The 18,812-nt window shown below is 38.5% G+C and overlaps 1 protein-coding gene across 12 annotated transcripts in view; it reads left to right on the plus strand.

Moving 5' to 3' along the window:
- Window positions 1-18,812, plus strand: part of ppfia4 (PTPRF interacting protein alpha 4) — a 460,378-nt gene that overhangs the window by 349,001 nt on the left and 92,565 nt on the right. For all 12 annotated transcript variants that reach the window (XM_069941636.1, XM_069941629.1, XM_069941638.1 and 9 more), the window contains exon 5: window positions 14,023-14,139. In XM_069941636.1, coding sequence (XP_069797737.1) covers window positions 14,023-14,139 — 117 coding nt within the window. The remainder of the gene's footprint in view (window positions 1-14,022; window positions 14,140-18,812) is intronic.

Genomic DNA, 18,812 nt, shown 5'->3' on the forward strand with positions numbered 1-18,812 from the left:
GTCAGTCTTTTTCCCAAGGTGGAAATATAAACTAGAGCACATAAGTTTATGGAAGCTGTTTGTTAACCAATATTGGTGCAGTGGATTGGATAGCATCCTGTTGAGCGTATTCTAGAAAATTGCAAGCCCACTTGTTGTTAAAAAATGTTGAACATTTTAGAATATTTTATCTTACTTCAAAAGAACTGTATTAGTCATTCCTCTATTATTATCAACCTCTGCAAAGACTTTGGCCGTATTTTTTTTAAACAATATCAAGTTTGTTGATTTTTAAAATCAGGATTTTTTTTCGGTGTTCTGATTACGATGCTGTACAGAGAAAGAAGAAACTGACTGGAACAGGTTGCTGTTAAAGGGAGACGATAGGAAAAGATTTCTAACATCATTTAAACATGGCATTATCTTCACAATAGAATGATTGGGTGGGACATGTCTCCAGAATGGAGGACCATCGCCTTCCCAAGATCGTGTTATATGGCGAGCTCTCCACTGGCCACCGTGACAGAGGTGCACCAAAGAAGAGGTACAAGGACTGCCTAAAGAAATCTCTTGGTGCCTGCCCCATTGACCACCGCCATTGGCTGATCTCGCCTCCAACCGTGCATCTTGGCAGCAACCTCCTTTGAAGAAGACCGCAGAGCCCATCTCACTGACAAAAGACAAAGGAGGAACCCAACCCCAACCCACCAATTTTCCCCTGCAACCGCTGCAACCGTGTCTGCCTGTCCCGCATCGGACTTGTCAGCCACAAACGAGCCTGCAGCTGACGTGGACATTTACCCCCCTCCATAAATCTTCGTCCGCGAAGCCAAGCCAAAGAAAGAAGAAGAATGATTAATGTAACCAATAGGCTCTGTCCAATAGAATATCTCCAGTAATATTTCTCTCCGGAGGACTGCATGTTTAGCCGGTGGTTGTGTTTGAGTCCTTCATTTCTCTCTTACTCCTACCTTTACAGAAGAGATTCATCCAACATCTCAAAAATGTGCCAGTGTCCGTATAGACACTGAAAGACCGGCTGAGTGCCTCCAACATCTTGGTGTGCAATCACAAACATTTGCAGCCTTTTGTGTTACACACAATAATTTTCCAAAATTCAATTTCAGGCTGAATTCTTGGCCCCTTCTGAAGATGAGGGCATATTTTTAATAACAAGCAGTGAGACATTATGGTATATTAGCCTCAACATTTAATGGAATGGTCATGATGGTACCAAAACATGGCAAAGTTATTATTAGCTACTGAACAGTTTTCTTTTTAAGTAAGAACAATGAAACTGCATGCAAAACCATTTTTACGCTGGTAACTTTGAAGAGGAAGACGTGTTAAATTGCAAAGAGGGGAACGTGACAGAGAAAGAGTATCTCTGTAATAGTATGGCGACAAAGAAAGTCTAAATGATGTGAGGCTTGAAAAGATAGAAGTGATGTTAATAGAAGCAAATGAATGAGAGCAGTAGAGAGAGAGAGAAAAAAAATGAGTAGCCCTGGAACTGTAGGATACAGAACATTGCAGTTGCTAGAAACCAGGGGAAATATTATTGATCAATATATTGCCTGACTCCACGCTCATTGATTGCTGCATTGTCCCATTCCTTTCTCGAATTTTCTCCAACGCCCTAATATCTGTTCTGTATTTTCAAAATGTTTTCCGTTACAATGGGTCGCCCCCCACCCCCAGCACCTCCTTTGCTTATAGGGCCCTCAATTGCTTTTGCTTCATTTCATGCACCTCTGTTTTCATACTTGCTTCTCCCTCCCGAAGCAATAATATACTGTGCCACATCTTCACCTACAATCCTATTAGCCATCACATTCTTTTTCTGTAATTTCCAACTCCAAGCAAGAATCCACTACTCTTTCTCCGCTGGGTCCACCATCACTTGCTTCATCCAGTTCTTCCAGTCTCTCAATGATCCCCTATCTCTACTATTTTTCCTTTTATGCAACTTAAAGCATGTTTTTACACCAACCTTTCCCAGTTGTGATGCAAGATCTTCAACCTGAAACATTAGCTCTGTCTAACCTACTGATTACTTGAAAATTTTATTGGCATATTCTTCATTCAAAGAGCTTGCAGTAGTCGCTTTCCATCCCCACTTGGCTTAACTGAGACACATTGTGTATGATGATGCCTTGATCAACTTACTCAAGTATTAGCAAGATAATTGGCCTTGTGGCATTGAACCACAATTTTCAGATTGCAAGGGAATGCTACAACAGACCAAGATGATCGTATTAATTGGTTTGAAAGAGGATTAGACAGAGAAACTCACATGATTAATTTGGTCATATTTTGTGAATCAAATATTATTTTGAAAATTCACCAAGATAAAAATCAATAAATACTTCATATCAAACCATTAATAATGTTCTGATGGGTGTAAACTGATGAAACAGAATTGTTTCAATTGTTGGTGTCTGCAATTTCAGAAATAGTTTCCTATTTCTGAGAAAGAGGGCCATTTTTCATAGATAACAAAGCAATAAAAAAGCTGAGGCAGAATATGCTAAAAAGATTGGAATTGTGCCACCTCAGCAGATATTAGATACATGTGGAGATATTTATCTTAATATAAAATATCAGCTGAATAGATTCAAACTGCTGTAGGTGAACTCCTGCTCTACCCCAATGGTGATAAGAGTACTGCTGTGTCCTGAATTTCCCTCATATTTCTTCAATTATTTTTGAAGATTTCAACAAATGTTAAGAAATGGATGTTTCGACTGTACAGTTTCTCAGCTGCAATTGCACCTAGAATGGTGTAAATCAAAATACCTATACTCAACAGATGATTATGGAATTTGATTTGAACATGAAAATCTTTTGTATGAAGTATTTTAAGGTCACAGATCATACAACAGGGAAACTAGCCCACCAGCCCCTCTGACGATTCCAAGCTCCAGTCACCATTTACAATAATCCTATTTTTGTTCTCTCCCAACATCGCTATCAACTCATCTAGATCTACAACTGGTCTCCACATTAATGGTAATTAACCTATCGCATTTTGGGAAGAAGAGTGTTTTTATAGGACGGTATGTGAGAAAAGAGAGTTAAGTAGAAGTTCAGTAATTATTGAGCTATGAGGAGCATTTCTGGCAAGTTAGCAAATCTGATCTATGTTCTCTATAAGAAAAATCTGTGGTCTTATGAGAAAAATAAAGGGTTAAGGGTTAGGGAGGGTTTAAGTACTTTTTTTAAGGAATATGTGGTCGGTAAAACATCGAGGGCCGAAGGGCCTATACTGTGCTATATTGATCTATGCTCTGTGTTCTGATCTGGATAAAAATATATTGGGGAAATTCAAATGCTTGGGCATAACGTACCATCTCTACACTCCTGCCAACTTTTCACATTGATTCATATATGATAGCTTTCCACCTGAAGCAATTTTGTTGTAACGATACTGTCTTCACTGTCTCCTTTTGGTTATGGTGGAGAACAAGGACATTAAGTTGAGTGGTTATTTTGGTGCAAAACACATTGCCACAATCAATAAGAGATGAATTACCTGATAATGAATTATGATGGTTGAAGTCCGCAGAGCCCACCTCACTGACAAAAGACAGAGGAGGAAAAACCCAACACCCAACCCCAACCAACCAATTTTCCCTTGCAACCGCTGCAACCGTGTCTGCCTGTCCCACATCGGACTTATCAGCCACAAACGAGCCTGCAGCTGACGTGGACATTACCCCTCCATAAATCTTCATCCGCGAAGCCAAGCCAAAGAAAGAAAGAAGGCTACTTCATTAAACATATTTCAGTTAGATAGATTTTTACATTAAAAAGGAATTAAGGGATATGGGGAAAAGGCAGGTAGGTGGAGTTGAGTCAATGATCAGATCAGCCATGATCTTATTGAATGGGGAGCAGGCTCGATGGGCCTGATGGGCCTACTCTTGCTCCTATTTCTTATGTTCTTATGATGTCGTATGAGGTGAATTGATGGGATAATTTGATTCTTGAAATAAAATTTTCTCAATTTTAGCAAAACCAAAGAGATGATGTGGATTTCAGGAGGAAATCAGGAGAACACGACCCAGTCCTCATCAAGGGGTCATCAGTGGACAGGCTCAAGAACTTCAAATTCCTGGATGTCATCCTATCCAAGGATCTGTTCCGTAACCTCCATGTCGATGCAATCACAAAGAAGGCTCGTCAGCCGCTATAATTTGTGAGGAGTTTGAGGAAATTTGGTATCTCACCAAAGATTTCTGAAAACTTCTATAGGTGTACAATGGAGAGCATTCTGGCGGGTTGTATCACTGTCTTGTGCAGAGGTGCCATTGGTCAAGACAAGAAAAATCTCTGGAGGATTGTTAATTCGGCCTGTGACATCACGGGCACCAGTCTTCACTCCATTGAGGACATCTACAAGAGGTAATGTCTTAAGAAAGTAGCCTCTATCCTCAAGGAGCCCCACCATCCAGGCCATGCCCTGTTCATTCCGCTACCATCAGGAAAAAGGTGCAGGAGCCTGAAGACCAGCACTCAATAGCACAAGGACAGTTTCTTACCCACTGCCATCAGATTCCTCAATGAACCATTGCCATACTTTGACTTTTTCTTGCACTCATTTTTATTTATTTTGTAAGGTGGTTATACAATTGCTTGCACTGTGATGCTGCCACAAAGCCATGAATTTCGTGACAAGTTCATGGCAATGAATTCTGATTGGAGAATTCTTTTACCTCTAACTAAATTGTAAGTGACTGACATATTTGCAAACCAATAATGCTCATGGTATAGATTTCCCACAATACTTCAGAGTAAATTATAAAGGGAATGGTTCTGGGAATTCCCTGCATTGTCAGGTTTCTCAATGACTCGCCATGTTTGGGATTATTTAGCAAACATTGAGTCGTTAAACTTGCTGGCCTAGCTTTGCTTATGTTGATTTACTTGGACTACTCTTTGATTTTGGAATCTCGCTCCATTTCCTCATCAATCACACTGATCAATTTGCCCAATGATTCAGGTCACCAGGAACAGTGAATGCTCATTTGTCAGGAGCAAAAGAAAGATTGCTGTCAGGTAATTTATTCCAAGCAAGTTTCTGTTTATTTCAAAATGTACTTTAATGCTAGAATTTTGAAATATATTTCCGTATTTATAGGTGATTTCAGTTTTTATTTTCCAATCTTTATTTTTCATTCTTTTTTTAAAGTTTTAATTGATTGCAATTTTTAAAAAAAAGTTTGCATTGATTTTATTTTTTTCAAGTTTCTGAATATTAGAGACTTTGAGAAAGGTTCCATGACCCTTGAGAGGTTAGACAGTTGGCAAAGCCTCAGTTCATTGCTAAGCTGGCTACAAAAGGCTCTTCTCCAACTGTTTGGCTGCCCTGGAACCCCTCTTGCCATAATATGATGACTCTCCTTGATGTCTAGTCCTGCTGTCAGGACCATTTCGGGTGGAAAATGGCATCAGAAGTGGTTGACAGCTGTCAGCAGTGGTGGTTGGCTCGTCATGGGCAGCATGTTCTGGCCAGTTGCACACAAATCCTGAAGTCAGCTGGGCCTTGAGTGAAAGTGGGAAAACTCGCTGCTGCATTATCAATTGAGTCAAACTGAAATAAACAAGAATAGATGAATCTTGCAGCCGATGACAATGTCATTGTGGTTCCAGGTAATGAGACATGGTGTAGGTAACAGGAAGGTGAAATTTCCTGCAGTTATACCATTAATCTTATGTATGGAAGTTTAACTTAAGAATGCAAAGTTACAATAGTACTAGCCTCGACATATTCCTCAGTGGTGCTAAAGATAAACTGTGGAAGGAAGCAGCTTTTGAATTATATCATTGGCTTTAATGGTTTAGTCCAGTGGTTCATTCCACTCTCATACCACTTTATGTCTTTCTTCTTCTTTGGCTTGGCTTCGTGGACGAAGATTAATGGAGGGGTAATGTCCACATCAGCTGCAGGCTCATTTGTGGCTGACAAGTCCGATGCGGGACAGGCAGGCACGGTTGCAGCGGTTGCAAGGGAAAATTGGTTGGTTGGGGTTGGGTGTTGGGTTTTTCCTCCTTTGTCTTTTGTCAGTGAGGTGGGCTCTGTGGTCTTCTTCAAAGAAGGTTGCTGCCCGCCGAACTGTGAGGCACCAAGATGCACAGTTGGAGGCGATATCAGCCCACTGGCGGTGGTCAATGTGGCAGGCACCAAGAGATTTCTTTAGGCAGTCCTTGTACCTCTTCTTTGGTGCACCTCTGTCTCGGTGGCCAGTGGAGAGCTCGCAATAGAACATGATCTTGGGAAGGCGATTGTCCTCCATTCTGGAGACGTGACCTACCCAGCGCAGTTGGATCTTTAGCAGCGTGGATTCGATGCTGTCGGCCTCTGCCATCTCGAGTACTTCGATGTTGGTGATGAAGTCACTCCAATGAATGTTGAGGATGGAGCAGAGACAATGCTGGTGGAAGCGTTCTAGGAGCCATCGACAATGAGATAGACAACAGACTCGCCAAGGCAAATAGTGCCTTTGGAAGACTACACAAAAGAGTCTGGAAAAACAACCAACTGAAAAACCTCACAAAGATTAGCATATACAGAGCTGTGGTCATACCCACACCATTTTATGTAATCCCTTACTAGCCACAGAGCACATATGGCAAGGGATTATTTAAGGTGGTATGTGAGTGAGGAAAAAAAATTGATAACCATTGGTTTGGACTGTATGGCTAAAACATTTGCTTTTTCCAACCCTGAACAAAAGCATTCTTTGACTCAAGAGTCAATGAACGAATGGAATCCAGGAATGTCAGATAGATGTTTCCATTTTAAACAAGAAATCGGAACAAGATTACACACAATTTGGTCATGTACAAAAGTAAAAAACTTTTTGGGAAGATTTAAACTTACTATTAAATAAAATTACAAAAAATAAGATGCCACAAGATCCAGAAATCTTCCTGTTAAACAACATCAAAGACAAAGAATTAGGCCTAAAATTAGACAGGACTCAAAAAAAAAAGATTTACTGTGGTTACACTGGCAACAGCAAAAAAAATGCTTAATGACAACTTGGAAAACTGAAGTAACCTTAAAAATACAACAATGGTCCATAGAAATGAACAAGTATATTCTATTTGAAAAAATTACCGACAATCTAAAAGACAAATATACTTTGAACAAATTTGGAAACCAAACATAGAGTGTACTAGAAACCATCAATTTCAGACCTCCACCTCTTAAAATGATAAATGACAAATATAAAAATATTTAAATACAATATTTAGGATGACACAACTTTTTTTTATTTTTCTTTTGTATTCTTTTATTGTTTATTTTTCTTCTTTCTTTTACTTTTGCTCTACGTTATAGGGGGTGGGGGGAGAAAAGAGGAAAAATGTCACTGTGTTTATTTTAATGATGAATGTTTGTATAAATTGTTCTTGTAGTAGTTCACAGTGAAATATCAAATAAACAAATTTTTAAAAAATTAACGGATCACAAAATTGGGACAATCAGTTTGCTCGTGGCACCCATGACAATTCTCAGACATTACTATCCACTTGGTCCCAAAATAATGTCATTTTATTTTCTTTTGAATGCAATTTTTTTAACTTTTGTTATTGTTCCCTGTTTCTGCTTGCTGACCTTTCTCAAATGTATACTCTCTACTAACCGACTCTCTGGTTGATGGGAGTTGTTTACTTTGTCATTGTGGAATGCTTTGATAATTGTAGAGGGCTGACTACCCTTCTGTTTTTCAATTTTTTTTTGCTGGCATCTTTATCACTTGTTTGCCAACCATTTTTGAAACCTCACCGCTGAGACAAAGAGTTGATGTTTATAGCTGTTCGCATTTATTGTCCCTTTTGAGAGATTTACAATCCTTATTGACTAGGAATGAGCATTTAACACTGTGGGTCACCATTTCAAATTCTTAGCTTAACTTCTCTGAACTAAAGATAAGCCGCAGGCCACCACTGCTCATTTTGACGTTCTTGAGGCTCTTTGGCTGCTTTTGATCTTTCATTTCTTCATGTTTTTTTTTATGGTGTGCATCAGTCAAGGTATGTAACACTGAAATCTAATGTTGAAAGAAGGAAGAGGTCAAGTATCAGAATTTAGGAAAAACTGATGGGGCAAAAGTTTGAGACAAGGTGGTAATCTGATGACTCTACTGCCCTAGGCATCTAACTACATACACAGTTAGCGTCAGGCAGCACGGTTAGTGCCGCTGTTAGCACAGCGCTATTACACCACCAGCAAATCAGGTTTGAATCTGGCGCTGTCATAGAAAAATAGGTGCAGGAGTAGGCCATTTGGCCCTTCAAGCCAAATATGATCATGGCTGATCAGTACCCGGTTCCTGCCTTCTCCCCATACTCCCTGATCCCTTTAGTCACAAGGGCCAAACCTAACCTACTCTTAATTATTGACAAGGAACCGGCCTCAACTACTTCCTGTGGCAAAGAATTCCACAGTCCCACCAATCTCTGAGAGAAGAAATATTTCCTCATCTTAGTCCTAAAAAACTTCCCCCTTATCCTTAAACTGTGACCCCTGGTTTTCCCCAGCACTGGAAACAACCTACCTGTGTCTAGTCTGTCTAATCCCTTAAAAATTTTATATGTTTCTATAAGATTCGCCCCCCCCCCCACCCTCAATCTTCTAAAGCCTAGTCTATCCAACCTGTCTGTAAGGAATTTGTGCATTCTCCCCATGTCTGTGTGGCTTTCCTCCAGTGCTCTGATTTCCTCCCAGCTTTCAAAAAATGTACAGGGATTGTAGATTAATTGGTATATCTGGGAGACGTGGGCTCGTGAGCCGGAAGGGCCTGCTACTGTGTTGTAAATCTATCAATAAATAAAATGTTTTGCAGTAGTCTCATGTGAATTGAAAGCTTTACAAATGTGCAGTGTGTTTTATGCATCACAAAACTAAACAATAATAATGTTACATTTATGTATAGCATTAGCCTATAATGGTCAGAAAATATCAAAGTAATAAAACAATTCTATTCTTCTTGTTTTTGGCCAAGCTCCTTGAAATTGAATGACTAAGACACCAATCCTGGGAAATTTTGATCTGTGCAAATTGATATTTTTGAATCCTTCCATACCAGTGACAAAAATGTAAATCATTGGTAATCAATTTAAATAACACCAAAGAATGTATTGGTTATTATGCAGCTTTATATCGCTTGACAAATATAGGAGAGGGAGAAATGCATTTTTTTAATTATTGGCACAAAACTATACTTCATAAGTAAATACATGAAGTGCAAAAGATTTCAGGACGTCAAAACAAATTCACTTTTGAGATTGTATATTGAATTATGCAACTTTAACTGAAAGTTCATGAATTTCTTGCCTGTGATACTAAATAAAAGTTTGTCTTGCACAGTTTTCTGAAGTGCAGCTATTTAATATTCATTAATATGTTTCAATAATTTATTGCATATTGGATCAGTATGAAATGGGGCTAATACTGTAAGGGTTAATTTGGTTAAATGTATTTTGAATGTCTTGTGAAATATTGTGGAAAGGCCATTTGAACGTGATGGGCAGGACACTTCCTTACTTTCAAGAAGGGTGCATGTTAATATTCATTAAAATAATATTTGGAAAACCAAAGTACAAATAATTTTTGAGGTAAGTTTAAATGTCACAGCTTTCATGTTTAGTTACTTTCAGCCCGCTAGAATGTTGATCACACCACTCAGTTTGGATATTTCGACCATTTTTACATTAATAGAAAAACAATTACATCTACAAGCATATAACTCAATACAAGCTGGTGTTAAGACAAATAAATGTCTAGTATTAGGCAGACAATGCAATATTTTTACAGATATTATTGTACAGTAAAATATAAGCCTTTCATCGATACTGTTGGTTAGTTACTCAGTGCGGTGGTATGTTTCCTCCATTGTATATAGTTATGGTTGGCTATTGTATATATGGAGCTGGCCTGCTCACTAATGACTCATACCCCATGTCTCCTCCCCTGTGGTCTTGGGCCATAAAGGTCGAGCCACTTCTCCCTTCCCTCCATTCCTATATCTGGATCCGGGCCAGCAAGGGTCTTCTCTACGTTAAAGCCTATTGGTCCTTCAGCCTAGTCTTGGTGGTTACTGATAGTCCACTGCACTCAGCATCATTTCTAAAGCAAAGGGTATATGGAAGTTGGCTTACATCCCTTTGAGCCTTCACTACCACTCATAAAAGTCACAGCTGATCCTGCACTTAATTGTCAGATTCCAGCAATTCCCCTTTAGTTTTCAGAAACAAAAATATGTATCTGGGCTTTGAATGTATCCAAAGACTGAGAGTCCCCAGTCCTCTCGAGAAATGCCAGATTCTTACCAGCACCAAGTTATGCCTTTCAAACTGCTTTATTTTGTTTGGACTTTCAAATAGTTTCCAGTATGTTTCTTACATGAACTTCATACAAGAACTAACGGGCTGTTTAAATGCAGAGGATAACACAACTGAGCTTCTCCCAAACCATTTGTTCATTATGATCTGCAGAAAACAAATATTTTTCAATCCGGATGACATAATAGCTTTCCTGGATTCAATATTTCACACAGAGACAATTTTATGTTCTCCATGACGGTAAAGATAAAGGTTCCATGATTGTCACGTTATAATGTAACATACATGAACTTTTTAAAACTTTTAGTCTACTGTAAGGCAGAGAGCCCCCTCACAGAGACTTAGCATCTGGTGTTCCTTGGCAGTCTCCCCTTCAAGTATTGACCAGTCCTGAGCCTGCTTAACTTCCGAAATCAGAGAATCTCGGGCATATTCTGGCTATTAGATGCTATGTGCATTTGAAAACAACGAAGTATTCCTGTAACCCTGGCCAAGATTGTGGCACTGATTCATTGGCCCACATAGCTTTGGAAGTTCATTGCCTGTGCTTCTCTCTCTGGTCTTGGAGGTTGCCAGATGGGTAACTTTTTTTTAAAATATAGTGATTAAACTGATGTAACATTGGAGCTCCAGTTCTATTTATTTCTCACAATCGTGCACTATATGGCACCAGTACCCTAGATATTACTTCAGCGCATTAACCATGGAGCCTCTCTATTTTACACATTTAATGATTCCCAAAGCCAACTTCCTGTTCCACCCAAGGGTTTGATAAAGCACTGAACAGCAGTTTCTATCATTCATGTTAAAATTAATTTCTGACAAAATCCTGTTAATTAACAACTCTTGAGAGTTAATCATGTTCATTACCTATCTGTTTCAGTGTGATTTGCAGTTCTGAAGGAAATTGTGGTGACTCGGAATCTAAACAGAATATTAAAATGATACAAGGCATGATTAGCTAATAAAGGAAGAACAATACTTTGTATTTTAACATTACACTGTAAAATATGTGGCATTCTGTTTTATATATACATAGATTTTTAAAAAGTGGTGTGTTTCTGGAAATTTCTCCAATTCATTAGGGATAGAGGAGGGAGGTGTTTGAGCCAGTCAAGCTGTGTAGGTTCTCCATGCGAGTTCTCTCTCTTGTCTCACTGCCTTCTCATTCCCCAGAGGCCTGCAGTTTTCTCCTCAAATCCACATCTCATTCCAAATATAGAATTTGCAAACCTATTCTACATAAACTTCACGAAGCCATAAGAATATGGATGACAACCAAAGAAGGATGCACCCGTCAAGCTTAAATACAAGGAAGCCCTTAGTTAGATTATCATTTTTGATAATCTGATAGGGAGGCGTGGTTATCTTAATGGCTAGCTCTTTGTTTTTTTTCAGTGACAAGCTAACTGGGTTTGAATCCGATGCTGTCTGTCGGGAGTTTGTATGTTCTCCCCATATCTGCGTTGGTTTCCTTCAGGTGCTATGGTTTTCTCTCACTCTCCAAAAGCGTACAGGGTTTGTAGTTTAATTGGGTGTCACAGGCTTGTGGGCTGGTAGGGCCTAATCCGTGCTGTATGTCCAAATTTTAAAAATAGATAAATAGGGTAATTTCATCCAGGAGTTGAGTGTGAATGTTAAACTGGGCCCTGGGACCTCTGGATTGCGTGACAATGTTCATTTGATGTTGAACTCTGACAACAGTTGGACGAGTATCTCAATCATTACCACAGCTGCTAGAGCTAGGCTTGGATACGGCATCATTCACTGATGAGACGGCTGCCAATATTAATTTTCAAACTGCATGACAAGAGGCAGATGTACAATTTTATCTGATACCTGTAAAGTTGTTTTCATCCACTTACCCCTCTGCATTTTCATGAACATAATTTGCAATGAAGACACAAGTTTTTATTCTGCCATGTCTTAAAGTAACACAGATGTAGACTGAAATTTCACTTTTGAAATTTGAACATACAATCTAAGGAGGCACTGAGGGAGTGCTGCACCATTAGCACCTAATCTACCAACCACAACAATAAACAGGCTTCATTCCGTACTCACAACCTAATGTTCTTGCAATATTTATCCCTCAATCAGCAGCTTTTATTTTTAAAAAAACAATGTCAGGCCTTTGAGCACCATATTGCTTATTGCAATTTAAAGTGGTCCATAGAATACATTTATCTAAAGCTAAATTAACTTGTTTTTATTCTGATATAAATCCTCTATTTAACAAATGTAAAATTGTGAATGCTATCCTAGTTCACACATTTTGGACTTCCCATAGTCTATAAAAATTTTGGAAAGATATTTTTCATACATTATCCATGATTTTCGAAGTTAAATTGGAACCTCGCCCTTTAATTACTCTCTTTGGATTGATGATGATGTTTTATTAACTTGATCTCAAAATCAAATTTTATCTTTGACTTCATTGATAGCCAGATGTGCAATATTGATCAAATGGAAGGATAACATTCCCTCTACCCATACGTAATGGTTAAATTATATTATGTCTTGTTTAAGTTTAGAAAAAGTTAGATATTCCATTGAAGATTCAAATACAAATTTCTTAAAGACATGGGGTCCTTTTGTGGACCATTAACATAATCTGGAGCTTTAAGACTGATCTAAACTTCGTTGCTGCATTGTCGGCTTCTGAATTGTCGTCACTTGATATCCACGTTAGATTTTTTTTCATCCGTTTTGACCAAAGGGTTTTTTTTTTCGTTTCTTTGTTTTTTGTTCCTTATGCAATTGTATCTTAAAATATAACTGTGTGGTTTAATTTTGCATAATTGTAAATTTCAATAAAATATTTTAAAAAGAAAGGGAAAAAAAAAACAGATTATTGGGTCATTATTGCAGTGATATTGGTGGAAACCCTGGATATAATTTTTCCTGCATGACTTCAGTGATTACACTGAAGCAATAGTTTACTGGCTGATTTGAAACAACCCAAGGTCATAAATATAAGTGCAGGCTTTCCTCATTTGTAGAAGAAAACAAAATATTTGTTCTCAAGTGGTATGAAAATGTTAGCCTGTGAGTTGAAGTGTCATCTCTCAACTGAATGGGGTTGAGGGCAATGAGAGCATTCCCTTGAGGGAGCATTGCAGCAGCCAGCCCCACAAGAATTATTGCGCTCTGTCAATACAGGGTAACATTTTGATGGGTTCTGTCACAAAAATGAGAGAGTACATGAGCTTTCACTTTCTTCTCACCTTTCCTTAAACCTAATATTTTTTATAACTTGAAGAACTGACCTGGACATGTGTCATCTGCACGCTCTGAAGATTGAAACAGCATCCAAGGAAATTCAGATATTGGGAATCATAATTTTCAACAACCACTGCTGGGTCGTTGGCAATTTCAACAGCCACTGCTGGGTCATTGGCAATTTCCTTGGATCAGGCAGATAATTTGAAGCCCACTTTTACATTTTACTAATCTTGCAAACAAAGATACTAAAAGATATTATTTCCTCTCTCGGTTGCATTTTCATTCTCACTGCCCAGGAGATTACTCTGATCTGAGAATTCTGTGTAGCGCCTGCTTTTTTAGCCAAGCTGAATTGTTGATTTCTCACATTTGTAATTCTCTGCCTGAAAATGAAGCAAAATTAGATTTGTATGGTGCCTTTATTATCTTTTCTTGCAAGGCTTCATTGTATTGTATTTTGAATAGATGACTGTACTGAGGCAGCAGACGACACACACACACAGGAAAACAGCTGTGAGTGAGGGTCCAGAAGACTTGCAAATCTCAGAGAGCACGGAAGCTGCTTTGAAGACAACGTGGAAGGTAGCTTATTTCATCAGTTGGTATTATCAATTTTGGTGCAATCTTTTGAGCAACCATATGAGGTGTGTACCTTTTCTCCAAAGTGGTTGTAAAACGTAGGCTCAGTAGCTTTCAGAATTGAGCAAAGATGATCTTATAATCAACTTGCTGGACAATAAATTGCATCAACCATTTTGAAGCAGACCCCAAGGCAAACTAGCTTTAAAAAAAATTGAGTTCTCTCATTATCTTGCAGAGATTTGTAAGAATGAGCCCATGAAAATTAATTATCACTGATAAGAACCCCCAGTTTTGAGTTCTATGGAAGCAATCTGTTTCTGAAGAGGAGACTCGCCAATCAATTTTAATTACTTTCAGTAGTAATCAATTCAGCAAAAATAGCATGGTAATTTAGAGAATAAATTATTTAATGATTAAAGTAAATAAAGGTTATTTTATATAAAGGACCTAAAAAATAGAAATTAATATCTTAGTCATTTTACATACTTTGGTGAAACTGTGGAGAGGATATAACAGTAAAAACACCAATATCACTTTTTTTTAAATAATCCCCTGTTCAAGACTTCCTTCCTTCACAGTAATTCTTTTGTCATGTAGTTCAATAACAAGGAGATAGAGGAAGCAGGGAAAAAAAAACCTCATCTTCTCCTCCTGGTCTATGGATGCTATGAAAACTCCCATTATGATGGGAGGTGAAACAGTGCACAATGTAAAGATAATGCGAAAGGGATTCTTGATCATTCCTTTTACTGCAATGCATTCTCCCTTCACTGGTACACTGAACGCTCCTAGGTATTTGTACAGTTGTTCATATACAAAATAAATTGGTAGGTCAAACAGCACCAGAAAAAAAAACAGATGGCTCATTAAAATTACCGTATGTGTTCGTAGAGCTATTTTTAAATGGTACGTAATGCAATAATGTACCAAATCAGCCACAATAGAACAGAACTGAACCATATGGCTCCTTAGGCAGTGTGGGCGGAATTGAAGTTTAACACTGTCAGTTATATCTTATTATGACAAGAAAAATGAACTGGTGCAGTTTTATCTCTTAATTTCCCAAGACAGCATCAACAATTTCAATACGTGAATGCTGCAGTTTTACAAGATCATGGAGCTCCACTTCTGCAATCGGGTCAGAATGAGCAAAAAAAGTGCCGAATATAAATGTCTAAAAAAAAATCACTGAATCTTCAGAATGAAATAATTTGAAATTACATGGGTTATTGGATGTGGTAGAGAGGAATGATCAGAAAAGGAAAGAATGTTCAAATAAATGTCTATTATCTCATTCTTTGGAAATATTGGACCATTTTTTTAATGCTGATATGTAGCATATTTGATACTTTTCTATTGTAGTTCCACACAATATATTTTCCCACAATTTATTTATTCTAAAATTAAGACTGTCTATTGTTAACAAACGTCAGAGCATTGAAAAGATGGCCTTCATTCTGCGAAGTTTCCATTTGATAAAACTCAATAGCAAGTAGTTTGAATTCACATGAAGCGAATGATTTTGATTCATTCCAGGACGCACACTTGAAGTGAAGTTGTTCACCAATTGCACTGAAAATTTGAGTTATGTTTTTTCCAAAGTAAAGAATTTGTGGTGTCAATGTGCGTATCGGAATCAGAATTTATTTTCATGAATCTTCAGTGCTTTAATTGCTGAATGGTTCACAGAGCTAGTTTTCAAAAAGAAATGTAGTTTATACTGTTCTACACTGAAATTAATAATAATATCAGGTCCTAAAATGACGAATTGCATACATCACATTAATATTAAGCTATTCAATTATTTAATACATATGATATATTACAAGTATGTGTATACATATATCTAGACATTTTACCTCAGATTTTGCTTTCCTCTTCTCCCCTATATTCTGTTTTGTATTCATTTTTATTCAGTTCTTTATATTAATTTTTTACATGATCCAAAAATTAGTCATTACGTGGTTTCACAATTTCATGGTTTCATTCCTCCACAACCTATCTGCATCATATTTCAGATGTGGGGAAACAGTCTATTGATCGAATGTCACACATAAATTGATTTTTTTTAGAAAAACCATCCTCTAAAATGCATGGATTCTGAAAAGCTCTGCGCTGACTTCACAAAAATAATGAGTTGAAATTTTGATAGGTGTAAGTGTTTTCTAACACAGAAGAGCATCTGGCAATGTGCAGTTTGTTATTTCTCCCACAGCAACACATTGCCTCAGTGAGTAAATTCTCCCGCAGTGCTTGGAGCACTTCTGGTCAGTTGCACCATGGAAGCTGTCATGGGATTAAAGACTTCCTTGTGATGTATTCAGTGAAGTTCATGATAAAGCAGAGCAGAATAGTTGAAGAAACAACTCATCCCTCAGTTATTCCTACAGATTTAGCAGCATTTCCACAATCTTGCACTCAGTCCTTTCCACTCGATTTCTTTTAGTATGCTCTTGTGTGATCCATTTTATTTTCCCTTTCCTTCTCCACTGTGGTGAATTTCTTCTGTTTTAATTGAACTCATTACCAGCTCATTCATTTTCAAATCCTTATCAAATGACAATCTAAAACACATTGTGAAATTGCTTCTGCCAGCTTTCCTTGAATCCCGTTGTGGAACAGTAATTGATAGACATTAGTACTATTTTATGGAGTTCAAACACTCTTTTATTAAAAATAGTTGAAAGACTTATTCATTAGATTAAAAAAAAATATAAATATCAGAAGAGACTTGGGATGATAGTTCAATTTATACAGGAGAAAAAAATCAAGTAAGGATCAAACAATAGAGAAGGAGGCCACACAAATCTTTGATTTACATCACCCTTTGCTAATAAAGCCAGCTTCTCAACGCAGGGGCGGCACCAGAACATATGTTATGGGGGGGCATTAGTGAGTTAGAAGGGGGCAGGATCAGACCTGTCGACAGGCGGGGGGGGTTTGGGGTGCTAGCAAAAGTCGACCTGTCATTGAGGCCGTCTCTCTGACATGGGATAGAAGGGCACGTTTTTTATTGCTTCAAGCGTCACTAGATGCTTAACGCACACTAGTGAAGTGGCTGGGGGCGGGTGATAAGTCGCTGGTGTGCGTCAACCCAGACGCTATAGACACAGGGGAGAGTCGGGGGGTGAGTCTGATGGCCAGGGATGGCCGTGACTATAGGGGGGCACAGCAACTCATTTAGGGGGACATAGATGACACCCTCAATGGAAACTCATAATGAGACCATATGAAAGAGGCCATTTGCATTCTCCCTCTCCATTGTTCCCCTTATTCCCTTCTACTCCTGGAACTAATTCTCTCTTACGCAAACCTATCAACTCACTTTTGATTCTTTTTACTGTCAACCTTTACTAATGGTAAATGAATTTAACAGCATATTTCTGGGGTGTTGAAAGAAACTAGAACATTTGGAGGAAACTCAGGTATTCATGGGGAGCATGTTCAAACTCTGCACAGGCAGCACCCAGGATGCCTGGAAATGTAAACCAGAGGCACCAAACTGCTGCCTCACCGTACTTTCCTAATCTTTTCCCATGGCCGGAAATGGACGCAATACTTAAATATACCTAATAGTCTTCATCAAATCGTACAGCGCAGATGAGGATCATTTTCACCCAGCTCATCCATGTCAACCATGATGCTAATTCCATAAGCATACATTTCATTTCTAGATAACTACCACCCCCTTGTGGGAAAAACATAGCCCTCAGATCTCCTTTAAATCTCTTCCCACTACTGTGCCTTCTAGTAAATCATTCCAAAGTAATTATATCTATATTTATATGTACAGTAAAATCCACATTATCCAGAATTAAATCAACCAGAATCTCAAACAACCAGCAAAAAAAAACCCAAAAGAAATAAATAAATCTAATAAATGAGACTGGGCAGACGGGCCCCACAGGAGAATGCTGAGACTTCGTTGGACACGCACAAGTTTGGCCTGCTGAACTGGCAATGCCCCTCAATATGAGTGCACTCTTTTTGCTCTCGCCACTTGCATGTAGGTGAGTCGGGTTGTCAGTGGGAGGAAAGTGTGCCGAGGGCCTGACCGGGACACTTGTGTGGAGATGAGTTGGGTTATAAGCGTGAGGAAGGTGTGCTGAGGGCTTGACATGGACACTTGTGTGGAGGTGAGCCAGGTTGTCTTGTGAAGATGGGAGCAAACATTCGGCCAGCAGAGTGCCCGGTTATCACCCACCCACAGCAGCTGTTTGAACAAGGTTTCAATAAAGTTGCATTGGAATGAAATGGTGGCACCCAGAATGAATAGCCAGCCATGCTGAATGACGCTGGGGTGATTATCCCAAAATGTCTCCCTATCCCTGCCTAGTGGGAATCTTTATTAGTGCTTTATCTATAAACTTGTTGGGGGGGGGGGGGTGGTGGTTAATTACGACGGCGGCTTGCATTACACTGTTACAGTGCCAGCAACTGGGGTTCGGATTTAAATTTTGTAATTTTAAATTACTTGATTAAAGTAATCTTTATATTATTAAAGACTACAATACTCATTTTTTTTTAAATTACTTAACATTTTTCACTGTCTTTTGTCTTTTAAATGGTGTGTATTCTTAATGCAGGTTTATCAGTTAGGTATTGGAAGAGTGTGTCTCAGGCAACCAGAATATTCTCATTTCTGGCATCTGCAATCCTCGTTGGGTGCTGGA

This window comes from Narcine bancroftii, chromosome 5 (assembly GCF_036971445.1).
Source record: "Narcine bancroftii isolate sNarBan1 chromosome 5, sNarBan1.hap1, whole genome shotgun sequence".
Classification (NCBI taxonomy): domain Eukaryota; kingdom Metazoa; phylum Chordata; class Chondrichthyes; order Torpediniformes; family Narcinidae; genus Narcine; species Narcine bancroftii.